At 38.3% G+C, this 22,772-nt stretch overlaps 4 protein-coding genes across 4 annotated transcripts; 1 reads left to right on the top strand and 3 right to left on the bottom strand.

Annotated features, from left to right (window-relative positions):
* Positions 1-961: 961 nt before the first annotated feature.
* LOC126790023 (PRA1 family protein D-like) lies at positions 962-3,429 on the top strand. The gene is made up of 2 exons (XM_050516148.1): positions 962-1,686; positions 3,109-3,429. The coding sequence occupies exon 1, from the start codon at positions 1,142-1,144 to the stop codon at positions 1,679-1,681; it is 540 nt and encodes a 179-aa protein (XP_050372105.1). The 5' UTR covers positions 962-1,141; the 3' UTR covers positions 1,682-1,686; positions 3,109-3,429.
* Positions 3,430-3,991: 562 nt separating this feature from the next.
* LOC126790013 (E3 ubiquitin protein ligase DRIP2-like) lies at positions 3,992-7,490 on the bottom strand. The gene is made up of 7 exons (XM_050516136.1): positions 7,373-7,490; positions 6,793-6,892; positions 5,917-6,262; positions 5,453-5,826; positions 5,299-5,349; positions 4,562-4,634; positions 3,992-4,168 (listed from the first exon to the last, which is right to left on the bottom strand). The coding sequence occupies exons 1-7, from the start codon at positions 7,488-7,490 to the stop codon at positions 3,992-3,994; spliced, it is 1,239 nt and encodes a 412-aa protein (XP_050372093.1).
* Positions 7,491-10,849: 3,359 nt separating this feature from the next.
* On the bottom strand, positions 10,850-15,122 carry LOC126790012 (magnesium transporter MRS2-I). Its single transcript, XM_050516135.1, has 11 exons — positions 14,603-15,122; positions 14,469-14,498; positions 14,068-14,215; positions 13,812-13,933; positions 13,111-13,185; positions 12,373-12,600; positions 12,252-12,296; positions 11,876-11,920; positions 11,599-11,628; positions 11,362-11,481; positions 10,850-11,283 (listed from the first exon to the last, which is right to left on the bottom strand). Exons 1-11 carry the CDS (start codon positions 14,846-14,848, stop codon positions 11,197-11,199), a joined length of 1,176 nt encoding a protein of 391 aa, XP_050372092.1. The 5' UTR covers positions 14,849-15,122; the 3' UTR covers positions 10,850-11,196.
* Positions 15,123-19,060: 3,938 nt separating this feature from the next.
* LOC126789990 (tRNA ligase 1-like) lies at positions 19,061-22,142 on the bottom strand. Its single transcript, XM_050516112.1, is given in 3 exon segments — positions 19,061-19,123; positions 19,125-19,471; positions 19,474-22,142. Coding segments are annotated over 3 exon segments (3,039 nt in total). The 5' UTR covers positions 22,103-22,142.
* Positions 22,143-22,772: the final 630 nt, after the last annotated feature.

Here is a 22,772-nt window from a genome sequence, read left to right as displayed (position 1 = left end):
GTCTCAACATTCACCTAAAATTGAAATAAAACCGAACTAGTTGTTGAGGGAAATCGAACCCCTTTGGTCTAGGAGGAAGCAATGATAGACCTTACCCTTATGGGGAAAATTCAACATGTCTTATCCACTATATTTATTCTCTAATGAGATGCAATCAAGTGAAAGCATATGAACACAATTTTCACAAAGTTATGGTTATTGTTAAAGTTGAGAAATGTTTGATCCAAAACGGGAAGTACCAGTACCACAACCACAACCCATAGTCAATCACCCATTACCCCTATGGTTGACATATAAATTAGTATATACAAAATTAGAAAGGGGATGTATCATTTAATGACTATTATTCGTAATATACTCAAGATTTTACTCAAAGACATGATGAAAATAGTGATGTACTTCATAAATCCTTTATGTGGTTCTAAATCACTCATGTAATTTCATGTTTAATGTATTATATGTAAATAAAGCGTGATAAGCTAGCCTCCCTTTGGGAAAACATGCTCACAATATATATATATTTTAAGTAGATTTTTAATAATACTGGACGATTATTTCAGCTCAAATTACTATAACTCACTATAAACTAATAGTTATATAATAATTTTTATGACATATAGTAGATAATTAATCAAATAAACATTTCTCAAAATATCATTCAAAATTTACATATTTTTATATAAATTTCCATCAATTTACTTAATTATTTTTTAATTTTTATATATTTTCGATATTTCTGTTCTCGTCGAAATTTTATTCATTGGTTTTATCATACTACCTCTTCCGGGTTTTTGTTTCTCATAATTTTTTTTTGTCTTGACATAAGTATTATAGAAAATTTGTAAATTTAGTGAAACTGTGTCCGACTTTCAATTATAATAGTGGAGATCTATAATAACACATTAACACTCCAAACTCGTCAAACCTTCCCCATCGAAGTTCAACGGAGTTTTACGACCTTACTTGAAGTTCAACGGAGTTCTCAACATCACCACTCTGACATAGAAACCAAAGAAAACCCCCCAAAACTCTCATTTCTTCCCCCAAAATCAAATCTTGACAATCACCCATCTCATTTCTCCACACCAAAATCAAATCTTTCCCGCTCTCCACACCCCAAAATCCAATCTTTACACCCAGAATGTCCGCCGGAATCATGACCCGGTTCAAAGAAGCCGGCCAATCGGCCATGTCCGCCCACCGCCCCTGGTCCGAATTCTTCGACCTCTCCGCCCTCAGCCTCCCCCCAAACTCCTCCGAATCCACGACCCGGCTCCTCCAGAACTTGACCCATTTCCGGTCAAACTACGCCATGGCCGTCTTGGTCGTCCTCTTCCTCAGCCTCGTCTACCACCCTCTCTCCCTCCTCGTCTTCCTCGCCGTCTTCGCCGCCTGGGTCCTCCTCTACTTCTCCCGCGAGGACGACTTGGAGGTCTTCGGGCTCCCGGTCCCGGAGCGGGTCGTGATGGCGGTTCTGGGAGTGGTGACGGTGGTGGCGCTGGTGCTGACGCACGTGTGGCTAAACGTCGTCGTTTCCGGGGCGGTTGGGGTCGTTTTGGTTGGGGTTCATGCGGTGTTTAGGGGCACGGAGGATCTTGTGATGGAGGATAAGGAGTCGCCTTATGGGGCTCTGCTTTCGGAGGATGATCCTGATTCGCATGGGAACTACACCATTATGTGAAAATGGTGAGTTTTGGTTTCGATGAGTTTGCAAAAAGTTTGATTCTTTGTGTGGTTGGTAATGTGACTAGCATAGATGTAGTTTATCGAGTTTAGAAGTGTAATGTGGATTGTTGTAGTATGGATCATGTAGAGAACTTGAGAGGTTAATGATTGTTTGTCGAAGATTAGTATAAGAACATTAATAGAACATTTGTTTTCGAGACTATGATGTTTTAACAGCTGCCGTGTGTAAATGTTTGCAATGTCCTTGGTTGAGTTATGTTTGCTACTTACTGAGAAAGTGTTTAACCAGCACCTGCACATGTGATGGGTGCTTTTGTTATGAATCATTGAGCAATTTTGTAACTATTACGTGGTTTGTACCTTTACTTCTAGGAACTGTGTTTAGAATGATCATGTGGTTCATTTTTTTTTTGATGAATTTTGAATCTGATCTACATTGTTGTTTGCGTATTTTAAGCTCTAAATTCAGAATGGAGTGTAAGAGTGTTAGTTGTCAAGCGTGAATTTTTTTTTGTTGCATAACCTTTTTGTTTGAGTGGGCTAGAGTAAGTGTAGCTATGGATGATGGTTAGAGCCAAAGTTGGTACTTGGCATCACCTTCCAACCATGTTGCTGCAGCTGCCAAATTAATTTCTGTTTTTGGTATTCTTAATTCAAAATTTATCAGTTTTCGAAATTCATTCTCCGGGGTTCTTGTCATGATACTCGTTATATAGGAAATTAGGAACTAGCAGATGTTTTAATTTTTTTATACCATATTAGGAAATTTTATTTTATCTTTTTTTTCCACATTTGGTCACATTCATTTCAGAGCTTAGAGTTTCTGTTATTTAATCATTTCCATGCAATCTTGTATCATCTCTTTGTGCTTTAGTCTGAAACATCCCTTGATCAGAGTGAGTAACACTGCATTGCCTCCTTTGTTTGTGGAATGTTTTATCAATATCTGCTTTCTGAAACATGAACCCAAGTTTTATAAAACATTGATATTAGCTGTCAGGACTTACAGATTAAATCAATGCGAGTGGCTTGTACAGCTAAAGTAAGCATCTTCATGTTTACTTAGGGATGCTTATGTTTTGTTTGAAAACATATAGACACCTACCTTGTAATGTTCAGACTTGATTCATAAGGAAGGCATCTTCACCAGTGCCTAGGAATGACATGTGTAGGGATAGGTAGATACTAGATAAATACCCTTAATTGGTGAAAACACAAAATTTATTGAAATTTTCATCTTACTGTGGCTTTTAGTTATTAAATGGTAACTCTGTTATGCTGAAGTGTGGTTCTTACTATTGCTATTACTCCCCACTGAATGTTCCTATCATACACTTAAAGTCTTATGTCCTTTGATAAGGGTACATATGTAGTTTCTCCTGTATGCATGCAGATGACAGCATTTCTTCTTTCTACGAGCAGGTACCTTGGTTGGATGCAGTCATGCAGATATACTTTTAATGAACAAATTTCTGACGTTAGCTTCTGGAGTCTGCGACTGTGTAGACATCTTTCTCAGATTTGTTTGCCTATTCAATCATGTTCGTTTTTAGTGCTATAGGCAGAAACTTGTATATACCATTGTTCTCTCATGGCAAATCGTAAATGTGGAGCAAACAGGACACATTGCAACTGCAATTTTGTAGTGATCATGTCTGCGGTGCTAATATTCTTAAGTGGTGTATGCCTTGATTGCTATCTGATTTTAATGGAAATTTAAGAAAAGTCGTCAGTTTGTGTGAACGGTGTGAGACTGACCGGTTTCAAATTAGCTTGCATACAAAACTCTCCTGTTGGTTATTGAAGCTTGCCTATGTATTGAGGGTATAGAAACATTACAGAAATGCTGTATCCTTTGCAAATTCTACGGATGCTAAAAGTGTATTCATAACTTGAACAGGCACATCTTTTGGCTAAAACTAAATGGAAAATTCAAAATTCAGCAAAGCAATGCAGAGTGCAGACAACTCTCTATTTATATTATTCTAATTTCTTAGCTATATCAATGTATTAATGACGTTTAAAAGAAATGAGCTCGACAGAATCTACTATTAATTACTGATGCTGCAGTCATAACTTGAACAAGCCACATTTTCACAATTTCTCATCTTTCCACAGAACAGTTCTATATAGTGCCGGAAACACCACACCGTAAGCAAACCATTGTATGCTTGCAGGGGTGAAAAGAAAGAAGAAATGAAACTCAAAATCCATATGCATGCTAAAACTGCCGGAACTTTGATCACTTTCAACACCACTGCATTCATGCAGGCCGCTTAAACAAGTCTCCTATTGCTTTAATACTCTACCAGCGGTGTAGCACTTTTCGACAGTAAGTTATAACCATCACATACTCCTTCGCCGAGCTGCCTACTGAGGTTTCTATTTTATGTGATGCTGGTATTTTCTGTAACCATAAATCCACCAAGTGATGCAGCAGCAATGTGGGATGTATTGGACGACCCCACAATAAAATCTCCACCTGTATCGGAAATGAAGTGAACAATGTCATCAACTTCGTGCTGAGATAATATCACGTCGCCAATTCCTACCAACTCAGAAATGTGGAGCAACACTGATAAAACAAATCAACTATACTTGGTTTTCACTACAGAAATCTCAACTTTCTTACTATCAGAAACAACAGTACACAATTCTAGCGTTGCAAGCATAGGTCCTTGAGTTATCATTAGAATCCCAAGAAAGGTATTATTTTTCCACATAGAATCCAACTTCTGAAGTCAGTTGTGGTAAAAACAACAGATACAGATTAACAGAAACCTAATCTAAATGAACCTACCATGCATTCACTATCATAAATAGATGGGTTACACATGCAACTTCACTAACTCAAGAAGGGAGTAGATGATTTTACCTCTGCCTCGCTGTGAAGATTCAGCTTTTTCACGAGATACTTTTTTATGAAAGAACTGGGTAAGTTACCATCTCTGAGACATTTGAATAAACAAATTCATTTAGGAAACAGACTATACAAACAAAAATAAAATTACACCAGACACTGCCAATTTTACAGAAGATTCGAAGAGAGAATTTTCAGGTTGATCACCAGTTCATACTTAGCAAGCAACATAAATCCTTAAAACAAGCAAACACACTGACCAAACAATTAATTAGTATGAAATCCAGGGGTTTTCAACAATGAAAGATCAACAGAGAAAAAAAAAGCAAGAACATGTTCTACCAGACATATAAACTACAAAACTGATCCCCAGAGTTTGAAATATACTGGATCATCAAGCTCAGTCAAACGAATTTAAATTTTATGACATAAAACTTTTATGTCTTTATGGTTAAAGGACACAAGAATACAGTTTTCTGCACATCATGTAAAAGTGAAAACCGAAACATATAGGCAAAACGGACAAAAACATTTCAACATACTGCAGCAACAAAAGAGAATGAGGAAAACAAAAGTTTAGTTTTAGACTTTAAGTACAGCAACATTTAAATAAAAAGATTTCAGCATTCTAAAGTTTATGACAAGTTAATGAAAACATTGTTCAACGGATAAGGCATTGATCAGACAAAAATGTGAAGCCTAGCCCTCTTAACACTTCAATATCAGAAAGGATTAAGGTTGATGAAACTTACTTGACTCTCAAGTAACATGAAGGTATCTGTGGCAAGGGTGCATATCCTTCCCTACAACCATCGAGTTACAAGATTGTAAAACTTGACATATATGTTTTGAGGAACAAAAAGAATCAAGATTTTAATGCTTTAATCCAAAGGAACAGAAACTCACCAGGGATAAGCTTCCAATGAGAACCAGATTGGTTTAATTCTTGGTTCACTTCCATTATTTGAGTCGAATACCATATGTTGTGCTGGAGTTTGTAACTCTTGGGGTTCTGATGCTGCTTTTCTCTTGCGGCCACTTGGGCCTTTGGCAATTGGTAGTGAACTTGATGGTGCAGGAGCAGATACACCAATATTCCCATGTTCATGAAAGGTTTTAAGCTCTTCTGGTTCATTGTTGAGGTTGAAGAACACTCGCTTTGTTGGCACTCTTGCAGCATCTCTTTCAGCTTCATTCAGACCAGTTATCCAACTTGGCTGTGCTTTTTTAAAGATGCCATTGCTCTCCTCGTCTTTCTTAGACAACTTCTCAATACCAGTCTGCTACAAAATAGAAATAATGTAACATATTGTAAGTTACGATAAAATGACCAGCAGAACCATCAAATCATTTTTCTTCCTTTTGCTAACCTGTCCGACATATGCTGCATCTTCTGTACGGTTCTCGGTTGATTTAACCCTCTCCAGAAAATCTTCATGTTCGGGAACAGGTTCTTCTTGAGTTGAAAGATGACTCTCATGTAGAGCTGAACTCTTTCTGGTAAAATACCTTCTTCCACTAGTAGAGCACCTGGTCGTAACTGTAGGTGTGCTTAATCCTAATGAAGAGAGGTATCTCTGCTTTCTTCTCCCTGGTGACGATATAGAGGGCAGATCAATTTCAGGTTCCTTGGCTTTTCTTGTTTCAGAATGCAAGACTTTTTTACTTCCAAATGGGAAGAGCTTCGCTCTTATGTCTTCCAGACTATTGTCAGCCCTGCCAACCGAAGAATAATTACAGAACTGAAGAAACACAACATTTATATGCATCTATGGTCTAGCCCTTTTAGCGTAATTTTCAGTCACACATCTGGTGGAAATACTGTTACAATTGATGATATCTACAAATACACAAAGAAGGCTAGATATTTAACAGCTATGAGGAGGAAAGTCTAATAGTAATAGAATAAATAAATAAATAAATATACACATTAGACCAGAAATGTGTCATAAGATTACAAAACTGCTGCAGTACCAAAAATGTAAGTGTAAGCTTGTTACAAGTTTCTATTGCTGCACCTAGAACATTAGAGAATGAAATATCCATTATACTTTTTACTGACCAAACAAAGAAGTGTTTCAATAGAAGATAGCAGCAAAAAGGTCAGAATTGATTATATAAAACTTGAATAGGACTGCTTAACAGTTATTTGAACACTATATTTCTGGCATGGTATAAACTCGGCTCATGCATTCTCTGAGCACCTAGCAGATCTATAAACACAGGAAATGTAGATGATCAACTACCTGAGCTTTTCCAATGGAGCAACCCCTAAATCTGTCTTGCATACCGGACATCTATCGGCATCATCATTGATGATTTTGTCATATATACACCTCTTGCAAACTGTTTTCAGAAATTCAATGAACAAGTCACCCGCGTTGATTTATTAGAAAAATTACCAACAGCAGAATTGCTGTAAGGCATCTAATGTAGATGATAGCCATCTACTTCAATGAAAATTGGAAGAAGAACAAGAGTTTAAAGTAGTAATGAGTAAAGATGCATGTAAGCTTATTAGCTTAAGTACATTTTATACTAGTAAAGAGTTTTAATCATTACGATTACAAACACCAACAAGCGACCATAAGCTCCGTCGGTTATAATAAGACTTGTTACGTCAACCAATACTACACATTACCCATCAGTGGAAATTGAATATGGCCCAGATCATGAAAACATAAATATCGATAAAACCCAGATCAGAAAACAAGAAAAAGAATATGAATTTTACGTAAAAACAAAGATCCCCATATCAGCAAAATGGCCACAATTCATGAACATCAGATCCAAAAAGAGCAGAGATGGAAAGAAAGAAAGACTTACATGTATGAAGACATTCAGAAATAGTTGTGGCTTCTCTAAATAGCTCATTGCATATAGGGCATGTCATGCATGCCTCAAGCTTGTCCCTCTTAACTTTCACTACTTCGTCTCCGCTCATTGTCGTCTTTCCAAACCAGAGCACTTTGTTCATTCACGTAAGAACATGGTGCATGTAGCCAATTTGAATCAAGAAACCCCAATATGGGACTTGATCTTATCTCAGTTGATGAAGAAAAAAAATGGGGGAAGATAGGGATATTGGTTCTTTTTTCGATTTGGACAATGAGATCGAGGGGGGAGATAGGGTTTGATGATCTGTTCGAGGCTCCAAACAGCTACAATCTCATCACCTCTAAATCATAGAAAACGCACACATAAATGTGAGAAAAACTAATATAGAAGGAACAGAAAACCCATGAATGTGGAAACATTAAAAATCGAGAAGGGGTTTGTGGCTTAAACTGAGCAAACTTATTCCTAATTTCCACCGGAGTCAAGAAAATACAAAGAAAACGAATAATTGTCTTTTCTTCTTCAAGTTTCTTTTCTTTGTTTTTCTGCGAGGTCAAAGTGACTCAAAAATGTTGGATTGTGCAATGAGGCTGATGGACTACATAAGATATTGCAAAATACGACTGTTTGTTTGCGGTGTGTCACATATTGATGGGGATGTTGCATGTCGAAGAAACAAAGTTTGAGTGTGAAACTTTGAGAGTTACGACTATCCTCGTCTCTAATGAGTCAATTATGTAAGTGGATTGGACTCATTGGAGCTTCTAAGTGTCACCCAAATATAATTTTTTTTTTAAACTTCTATGAGGCAATAAAACAAAACAAGCATTAACATGAATGGCAAGAGAACCAAAAACAATGTGTTGCGTTATGTGTCATGGTATGAAATTTATTTGTCACCTGTGAGAATTGCTATAACGTACAGATATAGTACATGTGGCTTTGATGAGGAATAAGCTTTGACACTGTGAATTGAGTTTTAGGTTATAGACAAATAATGTGTTTACGCGTTCATATGGGTTTATTGATGTTTTTGGCTAAACTTTGAATGCGTCCACAAAATACGATTAAGTTAATTATCATTTCATTTTAGTTCAATTGAGCAAATTTATCAAAGAATTTTGTTGGAAAAAAATTAGAGAAAGAAAACATTATGGAAGAACAAGAAGACCCAAATTGATTTAGGATGAACATTCGCGACGTTAGTCTTGTCGTTGTTTTCTATTTTTGGCTGCTTCAGTGTAACGGTTTTTTTTTTTGACATGCAGACAGTTGTGCTTGACCGGTGACACATCAATAATTCAAATTCTCAGCTTCAAGAAAATCAAAAACCTTCAGGAGATATCTCACCAACCATAAAAATAGAGCTGATTGAAATTTGGTTCAGCGTCGAATTCATATCAAGAAGTGAGTCTATATGATCAATGAATTTAACACACTTCATCCATTGCCAAGTGAGTAATCCATCTTCAACGAATCGGTAATGACAGAGAAGAGTCAGAAGATAATCATGTTTGATGAGTTTTTCAACATTGTAGATCTAATTTGTTTCATAATTTTTCCCCATTTTTGGTATCTTAATCTTAGTGTATGCATAGCTATAGACACGAAAATGAAGAGATCCGAATATAGCATACCTTAATTTTGATCAGCTACTTATCCATCTTTGCGATTTTGGTTCATCTTCAGGCAATTCTCACTCTTTCCATTGCTCTCCTTTCACTTTTTTTTCTCGTTATTTTCTATGTTGTTGATCCTTGTGAGCGTATATAAGCGATTTTTGACACGAAACAGACTGCTACGTGTATTTAATGCATGAAGCTACGTGTGACGCATATTGTAACTATTAAAGATAGTCATTAATTTTCAAACAATAGTGCATGTTTTTCGTGGATTCTGACAATCGGTCAACTCTTTTATCGGCTAACTTTTTCAGTTCACGAAAGAAATCAATTTATTTCTCTAATCACATGTTAGATCTTGGTCTAAAAGTATGCATATTTAAGGGCATGCGACGCATATCTGTTCACTCAAATTCTCCCACATAAAATGAAAGTAAACACTAAGCATGTAGTGAATTAGGCTTCATAGTGTTAATGTAGTGGATTGCCTCCTTGAGATAATCCCTTTGTTATGCATATACTAGACTGCACGGAATCAGGTACGTGTACGCGTTACACAAATTTTTTAGGAAGCAGGTACGTTTTGAAAACGTCGAAATAAAAATCATATATATAAATTATATTAAAAAAATAAACATAATAACAAATTTTTAGTTTAAGTAACTCAAAGTCTCAAATAAATTAAATAATTTAGTGTTCTACATTAGAAATAACACAAATATAATGTGAGATATAGGTATGGGAGGGAGGGTTGGCGACTCGGCGGGAGGTCAAAAATATGTCGAAATGAGTCATCTGATTCAACAAATGTAGGTCTACCACTTCATTTTTAGAAAACAAATACATAAAAACCCTTTATTTTATCGGAAACTCACGTATCGAAAACACCTTTTTCAAAAACTCGCGTTTCCACCTCGTTTCCAAAACACATTTTTCTGGAAACGCGTTTCCGGGCGTTTCCGTAGTGGTTCCGCTTTGGAAACGGAAAACGCGCATTCCCCCGCATTTCCATGCTTCCTAGTGTGATGTCTGTTGCGTGCTTAACACTTGATCTTCCCTTCTACCTGTCGAATAAGATATAATGCGGCGTTAGAGAGACTCCGCCTTGGTGGTCTTCGCCTCTCCAATGCCTAAGTCAGACACTGCATATATGTTGACAGAGTGGAAGTAGGTCAATATTAATTTCTTACTTAATAAGGAGAGAGATTAAACCTTATATAGCCAGATTGAGGTAGGTGGAGCACTTATTTCTCGATGTGGGATTAGGTCCCTTTTTTTATGCTCTCCGAGACCCACTTTGGAGTGCGTGTGCGGGGGCATCCCTAGTTGGATTAAGGTCGGGGATGGCTCATTGCGCAGCTGGCGCTACTGTCTGGCCATCTACGTGGTTGGCTTGGGTTGTACTTGACTCCAGGTCCATGATTAGTAGCGATGATTATGGCGAGGCATAAGCCTATGCCAATACATAGTTTTGTTCTTTGTTAAGAGAAAAATGATTAGTATAGCATGTTACAAGCGTCTGCACGTTTACTCTTGGTTCTGGTTATACATGATGGAACCAGCATATTGCCGATCGAACCAACACCACAATTCCATCAGTTCTTTTCAAATGCCAATGCAGGTAGCCGACCTGGTTATCTTTGGTTAAAGGTAGCTCCATAACCCTATTTAAATCTGTTCAAAATGAGGATCAGGGTTACACCAGTCTAGCTTTCTGTCTCAATCACAGTTTAAGGTTCTAGTTTGCAGTTTGCACTCCTTATTACTTCCTATTTTGTAGTTTGAGCAAATCATGAGCTACAATATGTTTCTTAGATGTAGCATTCATGTGCACCACAATTGCAATCGATATGACATTGTTGCTGATTCAAAGATATACTAGTTAGACCAAATACTTGTGTAACCAAAACAAAACTATGGGCTAAAATCAAGATATATAATGTTTTACAGCCAGTATTATAGAGCAACAATCAAAGAAATTGCCACATCCTTGGGCTTTCTAATCTAAAATTCCCATAGTTAGACTTAGCCGTTATGGGCAATTGGGCAGTGCTAAAATCACCAAAACTCTGCAAGAGATTAATTCCTTCATACGTGAAAACCTTGACACCTGATTTTGTTCATCCACGTGACAAGATCTAAACAACAAATCTTGAATTTCTGGTATCAGCAAAATTTTATTTACGAAGATCATGATCCGACCAGCCCTTTGTGGCGAGCATATGCTACAATTACTATGAAAACGAAGAAACATACTATTCCACTGACAATGCAAACCTGTTAATTCAAAAAGATTCAGTTCTCAGCCACACACACTTATACTAGCCATGATACCGAAAGAAATAATGAGCTTACCCATTTAAACATGTATCCATGGCCTTCATTCCACGTATATGGGATGTTCATACCAAAAATTCCACCCACCAAAGAATATATGGATAAACTAACAGTTCCAGAACTAAGAAAAAGTTCAAGCTGCACCACAAATAGTAAACAACTCCAGTTTGAGCAAGCAAAGAGAAAGCAAGAAGTATGAAGAAACAAATCAGTGTGGTAATGTTATAAAAATACTACATAGGAAGAGTGTAGCACCTGAATTAACTGATTCCTGTGGTTATCAAGCTGCAATATGGAAGGCACAATCAAGATGAAAAACATTAATATAGTGCAATAAATTGGAATTCTATTATAACTATATAACCAGATATTTTTAACATTTTGATCCGTGGATTTTTAATTTCTCTAGTTCAGCCAGGACCACAGTTCCTGGTATACCGGTTTTCAAGACCGGGGCTATCAACCACTCGGCCATCTCTCCGAAAGAAAATTTCAAGTCTTCTGACAAAGCAAAAGCTTTTAAATCAAGTACCTGAATATTTATGTAATCCTCTGTATCGTCAATGTATTCACGCAGCTGCAAGATTTCAGAATAAATGGTTATTTGTCTAGGATATAATGTAAAGATTATGAATATTTTCCAGATTTATATTCCAAAGATTGTAAAGGGTTTATTCACTTGAGTGTTTACACGTTTTGTTTCCAGTTCGTTAAGCTTAATGTCAATAATCCTGCAAATGGAAACATCCCCAAAAAATTCACAAATCTTCTTATTTCATCTTAATCCTCACGCCACTAGATGTCCTTTACATCTGGCCACCCAAAGACTTTCCTTAGCCTTGTAAAATGGGATGGAGGATAGATCCTAGGTTTAATCTCCTTGTAGGCCAAAATTATGATAAGCTTACCGTAGCTAACTTGTTCAAAGTGCCATCAATCTGCATAAAGTAAGCCTGCACAGGTATTACTGACCAAATTAGTATCTAGGACTCACTAAAAAAAAAAAAAGTTTGCTTACTGAGATTATACCTCGAGTAACATTTCAAGTTCCTCAACATCATTCTCATCTCCACGAACAGTTAGCATACTTGCTCTACTTGCGCGTGATATTTTTGAGCCTATGGTAGGGGAAGCTGGATACCAACCTGCAGGACCAGAGGCACTAACTGGTGAACATGCACCTGCCAATTTTCTTGACAAGTAAAGGTCGGCCATATCATCATCATCATCTAGCAGTTGCTCGAGCTCATCCCTCACCTGAAAATAAATACTATAGGTTTACCTCTTGACTTGATTTTCAGGAGTAAACATGATGCAAGAAGGTTATCTTTATTTGTACTCTAATACAAGACAGTAGGTCTCTACGCAACACCTAAGAGCCATTCTAAAAAACTAGTCTGCAAAGCTAATATATATTATACCAGCTAAAAGAATGTGGCTTAAAGGCATAAATGGAAATGGAAAACTCCATCTCTAAGGGAACTAACTTAGAGTCTCAGACTGCAAGCTCCAGTGGTCATGAAGTACAAATCCTGGGCTGCCCCCGAAATGAATTTTTGGGGGAAAAGTGTTCATCAGTGTATTTCAAAAGTTACAGCTTTACTCATAGAAGATCTTTAATGTCTCCATTGAAGCTGAAAATGGAATTTTGGAATAGAAAACATTTGAAGCTAAATAACTTTTAGTCATTGCATTAGAATTCAAACACACACATATTAGAGATGAACTACCAAACAATCATTCAGAGACCAGATGACAATTGTATACCTTCTGGACCCGTGCAGTCAACCTCGTCATTGCACTCTTCAACTTACGGACCCTATCCAAATTGCGGCTACTAATCTGCAGATAGAAATGGAATACAAGAATGTCTTGAAGAAACCCACAGAAGAAGTCAATTTCATAGGAACAAAGAAAAATGCAATAATAGGAAACCAGAATGAACAGATAAATAAATAATTTAGTCATCTCAAACGGAAAAGGGAAAACAAAACTGTGCAGCTACTTTCTCTTATTGAAGATCATGTGAGATTGAGACAATAACTTACAAAACTATGGAGGCAAGTATGGTAGCCATTACCACCAGCCAGAAATTCACTGGTGCCAAATTAGGACAACCATAAGAATGCAAAGCCAAAAATATACCAAAACTCAACAAGAACTTGAGCTTGATACTTGTCTTTTTTTAAAACACAATTCACAAAAGCTGCAGACAATAGTCCCTCAAACTCGCCCTATTGAGTTTTCAGCATAATCTTGCCCATATACCCTATTTGACAACTGAAATGCCTAAATATGTGAACTACAACTACTTATTTTCCTAAAGCAACCAACAAGTGCAGGAGGTACTATAATTTAGCGCAAGGAACAAACTTGTTTGTTTCCCATTTTTATCACCTTGTTTAGCCCATAATGGCTACAGACATGCACAAAGTAGAAGAGAAACAGATAAACAAGTTATACCCTACCTTAGAGGTAAGCTCATCTAGAGCCGGATAAGCATCAGTCTCCAGTTCTGTCGTACGTGCAGCAAGAAAACTACAAATTGCTTCCAAAACAACCTCCAAGGCCCGGAATTCAAATGGAGACTCTACATTGAATAATCTAGATCAGTGGGATGTAAACTTCAAGACAAGAATTCAGACTGATAATAGAAGCCACAGGTACTAAAAAAACAGACACTGGTCTTCCAGTGATAAAACTTCAAAGTCACCATAATCATACCATCTTCTTCGCCCGCGTCGACATCATTTTGCCCTGCAGGGAGCTCCTTCCCATCATTTCCGCGAACATAATTCGTGGGAGGCAACCGTCTTTGAAGCTCTTCAACAACCGGAATTACATTCTCATCCAACGGATCCCGAAGCAACACCTATACCCACAACAAAACCAACCATCAAATTATCGCCCCTCAACAACACCACACACGAAAAACACACATTCAATCACTGTCCAGACCATCTAAGCAACTTCTCGCCTCACTGACTTCAATGCAATGTAAGTAAACACATGTTTTATGCAACAAAATTAACAAACACAAGCCACACTAGTACCAAAAAAGAGTAAAAATCGGCTTAATTCAATATAATTCAATTCCGAAAAAGATGAAAGAAAATTATACCAACCTCATCAGCAGTGATGATCGCTTTGATATGCTGCAAAACCAAAACAAAACAAAACAACCACAACATAACATCAATGAGTGTTCACAACCCGAAACCCCCGAAAAAGTCGGAGAAATTGCATTGCATTGCATTACCTCCAAATTGAGAACAATGGCCCTGTCACGGCCGAGAATAGCGGAAGGGTAAGAGAGGAGAGGATCAACAATGCGAAGATCCCTAGCGTGAATGTGGACTCGATGCATGATCGCATACTTGTCCACATCCAACACCGTCGCCTGTCCCGTCGCGTCCAGCAGCACCCAGCTCCTCGACGACTTCTTCTTCGCCGCCACCACCGCCTGCGCGTCCGCCGCCGCCGCAGCTTCTCCCTCTCCTTTCATCTCTGACCATTCCCGTAAAAAAACCCAACGGAGAATTTCAATTCTTGAATCACATCTCCACCCGCACAACTCTCCTCAGCCGAAAACAAAAAATTGAAGCCAAATTCAAAGTGTGTGTGTTTGTTTCATGGGGAGGGATTGAGGGACCAATGAGGATATTGGTTGATTAGGGATTTTTGTTTTGGAGATTAGGGTTTGATTAGGGGAGGGTGATTCCGTGAATGGGGACTTGACACGCAAGAAAAAGGAGGAGACAATCACAAGGAGCGTCAAGGGGGGGGGGGGGGGGGGGGGGGCTGGGTGGACCACTAAATATCTCAACCTCCGGATCTATGTTTTTATTGGACATTTTTTGGATTTTCCCTTAAAATTTCTATAACCGTCAACGTCGTGGAGATCCGTCTCTCTCCACGATTCATGCGGTCGGTGTCTTTTGTTTTTAAAATAATGAAATATTTTTTTTTACGGGTTAGGATTTTTGAAAATTGAGTTCAAATAGTGTTGATTATTTTGTATCATGGCGAGAATTGTTGTGCATCGTAAATGTCTAGCTTATATACTGTGTGAGCTTCTTATTTTTATTTGTGAAATTACTAGATAGTAAACTAGTTTATTGCGTGATAGTAAATCAAAAATATCAAATTATGTGTATTGGTCCATTAATTGGAGAAATGTAACTCTTTTTTGTGTGTATTGGTCTTTTAAACTAATGTACTTTCTTTCCATGAAAATCAGAGTTCACTATCTGTAAATTAAGATACAGTGACAACGAAAAACTTAGGATTTATGTGTTATTGACCGCAAAGATACCAAGTTTTTTTTTTATGTAATATGTCTGGATTAAGATATGATTTTGGCCTATTATTCATTCAAGTTCTAACTTTTTGGGTGGCAAATTTATAGCCATCGTATTTGGCCCTCACTTTTGAGTGGTTGCAGAATGCTGATATATAGTGACATAGGAACCATATGCGTATCAAACTTTTAGCAGAATATGTGGTTGTTAAGCTAGAGGTAGAGTAATACAATGAAAAAGGGGTAAAAGGTTCCACGAAAAATTCTAAGGAAAACAAACGCTGGCTTTAGTCCAACCATTCCACCTTTGCTAGTTTTACACAAGCATTGTTTGGAGCAAATCATCAAATCTGACTTGTCGACTTGTCGACTTGTCGTTCGTTAGTTTCTGTTCTGATTAATGTGTTACGATGAGGACAATTAAGGCCAGCTAACCCAGCTTTTAACAATAATAAAGAATTATTTAATCTTATCCATTCGGTTCCTCATTTGATATAATATAGCTAACCTAAACAATAATTGCGTCGTTTATTGGTTGTCTTGGTTATAAATTAGCATCCTACAGACTAAGGAAGAAGAGGCATGAGGCATGGGAGAAATGGTTCAGAAGCTTGTGTCTGATATGACTATATGAGACTAGCTATACAACTAACTTGAGAAAGAATTGTTCGGCAGATAATAAAGAATGAAAATAGACTTTGATTTATGAGGAAAGCCAACTGAAGATGGATTTAGCTAGACGGAAAAACTTGTATGGATGTGTTGTCACGATCCCGAATTTTGAATGATAAAAATTTGAATTCAAAGTCATGAAAACTTAAAAACAATTTCAAATATACTGAAATCATCTTATCATAACAGTATATCGAAACTGAGTCCACATCATGACTCAGTCAACTCGAATAATACACAACTAATGGAAATGTAAAATTCACTCAATCTTCACTACTAACAGTAGAAAGAAATCTTCGACGTCTTCAGAGTAGTCCGTCAATTCTTCTAATCCACACCTGCAAAACTATCTCATACACCATCGAATAGGTGCACCGGGATTGTAAACACAAACCCGGTAAGTTTGCAGCTCGTATGAGTAAAACAACAATACAATTCGTGTATAAATACAAAATAAACATACTGAAAACATATAATTATAAATGTACTCATGAGTCATTGGACGGCCCATCTGGTTGTCCAATAATATCTGAAAATATAAGTGCTCATGAGCAATAGGGCAACCCCTCTGTTTACCTAAATACATTTATAATACGGGTACTCATGAACGCTGGTACACCTCTGTTACCCCTCATGAAGTACGCCGTCAGACATTGGGCAACCTCTCGTTACCCAATATCCAAAAAAAAATACTGAAAACATTTAATTATAAATGTACTCATGAGTTATTGGACGGCTCATCTGGTTGTCCAATAATATCTGAAAATATAAGTGCTCATGAGAAATCGGACAACCCATCTGTTTACCCAATTACATTTATAATACAGGTACTCATGAGACCCAGGTACTCATCCGTTACCCCTCATGCAGTACACCGCCGGGCATTGGGCAACTCATCTGTCACCCAAAAATCCCAAAAATATGGGCACTCATAAGTTGGTAACCCATATGTTACCCCTCATGCAGTACACCGACAGACAGATTAGAGCTCTAACTGTATCGTAACTGTCGCTCGACCAAGGCTAAGTTCCGATATGCCAACATGTCCGAAGACTGGTCCGAAGACAGAAAAACACGTCCGAAGACAGAAAAACACGTCCGAAGACATAACACATGTCCAAAGACAGAAAACGTTTTAACAAAACTCAATGTTAAAACCACGTACAATAATCATCACATAATATTGTACAAATCAAATCGACATGCTCAAATAAATAAATATCAACGCTAAAATGAACTCATTCGCAAACAGAAAATTATGATAGTATATAATATAGCAAACTATATATATGTACCTATTTTACCAATTATACACATACACAATCCACTATATCATATACATATTATTGTTCCACAAGGGTAGATTCGTCACTCTAAGATTTTTACTCACCTTCTTTCCTGCGTGCAACTTCCACGACACTGAGAGTAATTTCCTCACTCGTTTCGTCAGTCACCTAATAGCATGATAAATGCTTAGAAAATAATATGTAAAATATCAGGTGACGATTTCAGTACAGCTAAATGTTGTTCATAAAACATTGTTCACAAAACAATGTTCATGTTTTACTGTTTTACTGTTTTACTAATCACTGTTCCAATATACTGTTTCACCAAAACATTGTTCACATGTACTGTTTTTATAGATCACTGTTCATGTTTTACTATTTTTACTAATCGATGTTCCAATGTACTGTTCATGCAGCGACACTGTTCACCGCCCGCCTCCAATGACCACCAAATTTCATCACCACAATCTAAATGATATTCCTAACAACTTTCTAGTTCACAACAAAGTCTAAATCAAAGCTTAAAAACTCCAATTTCCGAATTTCCGAAAAATCTCAAATCATGAACCCTAGAATTGAAATTTCTTGATTCGAGTTCTTACCTTTCGATTTAGCTCGAAACCTTTTACAGGGGTTGTTGACGATGTTGAGGCAAGGAGTTTGAGACCGGTGGTGAAGCCTAAACTCGCCGGAGATCGCCGGAAAATTGAAGAACACAACCGGATTACCGATGGGTATTCGGGTCGATTTTCGGGGTTCGATGCGTGGAAACCGGCGTGCTACTCCATGATCCACCACCACATGGAGGTGCACAAGGAGGAGACGAAGCTATCTGGATCGGTCCGGTCACCTGAAACTGCCGGAGTCAGCCGGAAAAGTCTGGTCGGGTCGGTAGGATCCGGGTCGGAAGGAAGGAAATTTTTCGCCTCTAAAGGCGCGGGTGCGGAGAAATGGGGAGAAAAATGGGGTTATGACATGTGTAAACGCATTCAGTAATTCAGACTTGAAGAAAACTGAAACGGGCACTTGATCCCAGATCTGTAAATGAAACTAGAAAGCAAATACCATTTCTGATGAAAGCTATGTATACACAAAATATAAAATCGAAAGAGCTACAGGTATACACTATACGTACAGTATGCTTCCTCATCTCTCTTGTACTGCTAGGCTCTGCACATTATCTGGGTAACACATGGACCGGCTACTACGGTGGTCACTTCAAAGTGCTAAGCTCCGGGGCAGAGAACTCCGTTAGCCACCAAGTGCTGCACATCAATCTCTGAGGCTTCCAGGTTCCAACAGGCTGCCTCAAACTCTCCAACTCTTTCTTTTAATTCTCCTGTACTTAGCTGTTGGGCTCTTTTCTCATCCTTCATCAGTATGGTGAATTGAAATTGTTTCAACTATCATGTCTAAGTCAACCTACTCTCTGAACCGATCCACACAGAGAAAAAAAAATTCAATAAAACTCCAGCGTCCCCAGAATGGTGGCAGGTGGGTCAATCGTAATACGGGTAGCCTAGCTTGCCCTCTAAATGCAAATTGCTTAACGAGTTGGCCTCCTCGTCTCCAACACCCTCTGCAGTCCATAAGGTAACATGAGGCCACTCATTTTTTGGGATGACTCTTTCACCTTCGACAGTACCAGGACAGGCTTCAAATACAGCCATTTTATCCGTGAAGAGCAATGCAGTTATATCCACAGGGACCTGTTTGTGCAGAAAGGTCCCATAATTAGCAACCGCAGTAACACCATGACTTCTCTTGTGCGCTAGAGTAACATGAGCTTTATTAATGCTGTTCTCCAAATTCTTGTCCCTTAAGAAAGCTTCAGCTTTACTATGTTTCCCAGCCAAATTATCAAGCAAACCAGGGTAATGGCAGCAAATGTAATGGTCGAGATCTTCCTCTTCCCGGAATCTGGTGTCCTATACTCAGGAGTCTTATCCTCACGGACCTCACCTTTTGCAATCTTTCTCAGCTGTTCTGATACTTCCTTAACAGCAGACTCGAACGGAACCTGAATAGAATTAAGATAATGTGCATTGCCAAACAAAACATCTCGCAACCGTTTCTCCCATTTAGCCCACTCTTTTTTGTAGGCTCCTTTGCTAGAGTCCAATCTTCCATGTCGTCTGGTGTGAAGATTGTATAATTTAATTCCATCCTCAAGAGTTGATTTTACAGGATCTGGTAATGGATTCCTGTCCGATATCAGCACTGGGATTTTGACAAGTGAACTAAAACGCTCAACTAGTTCACAATCAAACTCTCTGCGAGTCTTCCCCTCATAGAGGTGATAAAACATTAGCAGAACATAGCCAACATTGGGAGAATTCTTGTCAAGGTTACCCGGATGATTATCACGTTGCAGCACACGAAAGATAAAAACCGCTAATGCGTCGAGCGAAAAGGGATTTGAGTCAGTTCCTTCAGAATCAGGGACAACTGGTGCAGCAGATGCCCTAGTTCTATGGCACATGTCTTCAATCTGTCTCCACACTTCTACATTTGGTGCATTCTTGTCTGCGAGCATTATAGAATATGGTTTTTTCCGGCGTTCATCAGCGACCTTCTGCCAATATTTTCCTTTAACAAGATCACCCATTAGACTTTGAACTGGCCGATCATCCCCAAATACTCCAGGGATTTTGAGTAGTTCCTTGCATAGTGCTGACTTGGCAGAACCAGGTAGTCCAGGAAAGAATACAATCAGACCCTCAGCCTTTGGAATTGTGTCTGCAACGGAGGCACTGGGGCTTGATTGTACAGACTCCTTCTCAAGATCACCCTCTTCATCCCTTCCTCCCTCAACTATGGCCATGAAGTTTTCAGCCAACACTAAGTTTCCAGCAGATCCTATAAGAGCCTGATTCTGTGGGTTGCGTTTTGCATACTGTTCAAGGAAAGGCTCAGCCTCGCTGAGGTACACTGATGATGACAATTGTTTGTTTCCACATTTCCTTTTTATGTACACAGCCCATTCATCAAGCATCTTGCTGAGTTCTCTCTGCTTTCCTGCTGAAGTGCCCCATATTTTCATTTGCCTCAAGTAATAGGCCTTGTAAGCAGCTGCACCCTGTTTAAATAGAATTGATAAACCGTTGCGGATCAAAAACGTTCGCAGGTTATATGTAAGAAACTTTAATTTGATCATTAGGTTTGCATCTTCTTCCGCGAACCCATGTCTTCCCAATATACTACAGCCACCATCACTGTCCACTACAATGCTTTTGTTCTTTGCGATCTCAACAGCTCTCTCCTTGTTTGCCTTGAACAGATTAATGTCGACAAAAAACCCTTGATATATAGGCCACAGTCCTGGCTTCAACTTCATCTCTTTCTGATAACGCTGAAATGCAGAGTCGCTACGGACATGAATGACCATTTTATAGAAAACATTGTCACTGGACATGGAACCCTGCTTGTGGTAGTTCTGGTAGCATTTAAAGGCAACAGGTAAACGCTTGTCTTTCATCACACGAACCATTTCCTGCAACTTTGTGGTAGAATAATCAGCAGGGTGAGATTGTAAAAATTTTGATAGAACTGATTGATCTGCAATTTTAGAATGCGCATCACCAGCTCCAGTACCAAGCCAGTCCGAATGATCAGGACAAAAAGAGGAACCGACACCCTTTAGAAGTGCTATTATTTGCTGTGTTTCATCTGACCTATTTGCAGCACAAATCTCCCTTAGGCTTGGTCCCAAATCAAGACCAGCTCCTTCCATTGGTGGAGGAGGGAAATCTTTCAAGACTTTCTCCATATGCTTTGAGCTTTCCTGGCTTACAATACGAGCAACAATACCCTCTAAGATTTCACCCTGCTCCTTGACGTGATCTTTTGAACCTGGTATAGATATATCTGCAGCTTCATCGAGAGCTCTGCATACAGTTGTAGCCGTTCCTTCTTCAGACAGAGCATCAAATGCAGCAAAAAACGACGCCACTGCTTTCCTCGTTGAGAACAGCCACACATGATTTGTCGGCAGGCGCCAATTCCGACAGAATGCAATAATCTCCGGAGTCGAGTAAAACTTTGGCTTCCCATTTCCCAACTCCGTAACAGCCGTGACCACAACAAAATCCTCTTTCGGACGCTGTCCATGGTCTCCCAAAACAGCAGTCACAAGCTCCATCGACACGCACATACGGCTCCTCTCCAAAAATCCATTAAACTCCCCTTGCACTCCCGCCGCTTCGGACCCCCACGCCTCACGAAACACCCTCCCCAAAACAAACACACCCACAGCTGTGTATATATTCCCAAAGCTATTCTTCGCATACGCCCCTCCCTCGCTACCGGCGTACGTGAAAAGCGACCCCGAGTGCTCAAGCGAAACCTCCAACGCAGCCGAACCTCTCGACACCATCTCTATCATCCTAGTCCTAATCTCCTGATCAGACTTCTCATTCTCAAATTTCGGATAGAATGTAGCTCGTATTTGCACCTGAGCATACATCGAGTTCGAGCCGTCTACACTCAAATTCCCCAACATTTTATCCGTGAAAAACAAGCTGCTTTCACAACAAGTGATTCCTCCTACCGCAGCAGCAACAAGAACTTGTTTATATTATAAATTACGAGATCACATAATCACTGTTTGTTGTAATCTTGAATCAAATTAAAAACATAATTTCAACTAGGAAGCATAAATTAAACAGCTACTTATCTCCAAATCAGATATGCATAAGAAGATTAATAGATTTCATAGATGATTATTCATGAAATTAAAAAAATTGAATTCCAATACAAAAGACGAAATTAGAGAAAGGAATAAAATTTAGGCGATTATGGAAATATTAAGGGTCTAGAAATTGGAAATTTTGACAGAAATTTTGGGAAAATATCGATTTTAAAAAATAATTGAGAAAATTAATAGAAATTTGAATAATAACATGGAAATTTTGAATAAAATTTTGAGAGATGCTTCTTTGATCAATTATCTATTATATTTCATAAGAAAATATTATATAACTATTAGCCTATAGTGAGTTGTAGTAATTTAAGGTGAAACAGTTATCAAGAATTCTGAAAAATTGACACTTTAAAATTTAAACAATTGAATATGACTAGGAACTAAAAGAAGGCTAGGCTATCACACCTTATATACATATGGATATGATACATTGAGCATGAAATTGCATGAGTGATTTATAATAACGTAG

Source organism: Argentina anserina, chromosome 4 (genome assembly GCF_933775445.1).
Source record: "Argentina anserina chromosome 4, drPotAnse1.1, whole genome shotgun sequence".
NCBI lineage: Eukaryota > Viridiplantae > Streptophyta > Magnoliopsida > Rosales > Rosaceae > Argentina > Argentina anserina.
This window is presented reverse-complemented; position numbering and strand designations above follow the sequence as displayed.

Excerpts from the sequence above, each read along its gene's own strand:
- LOC126790023 (XM_050516148.1), top strand. The coding sequence starts at position 1,142 with ATGTCCGCCGGAATCATGACCCGGTTCAAAGAAGCCGGCCAATCGGCC.
- LOC126790013 (XM_050516136.1), bottom strand. The coding sequence starts at position 7,490 with ATGAGCGGAGACGAAGTAGTGAAAGTTAAGAGGGACAAGCTTGAGGCA. Across the intron at positions 6,893-7,372 it reads TTCTGAATGTCTTCATACAT|TTTGCAAGAGGTGTATATAT; the intron begins GTAAGTCTTTCT and ends TTCTGAAAACAG. Across the intron at positions 5,350-5,452 it reads TCATTGGAAGCTTATCCCTG|GGAAGGATATGCACCCTTGC; the intron begins GTGAGTTTCTGT and ends CGATGGTTGTAG.
- LOC126790012 (XM_050516135.1), bottom strand. The coding sequence starts at position 14,848 with ATGAAAGGAGAGGGAGAAGCTGCGGCGGCGGCGGACGCGCAGGCGGTG. Across the intron at positions 14,216-14,468 it reads CGATCATCACTGCTGATGAG|GTGTTGCTTCGGGATCCGTT; the intron begins GTTGGTATAATT and ends TTGTGGGTATAG. Across the intron at positions 11,629-11,875 it reads AGGATTACATAAATATTCAG|CTTGATAACCACAGGAATCA; the intron begins GTACTTGATTTA and ends TCCATATTGCAG.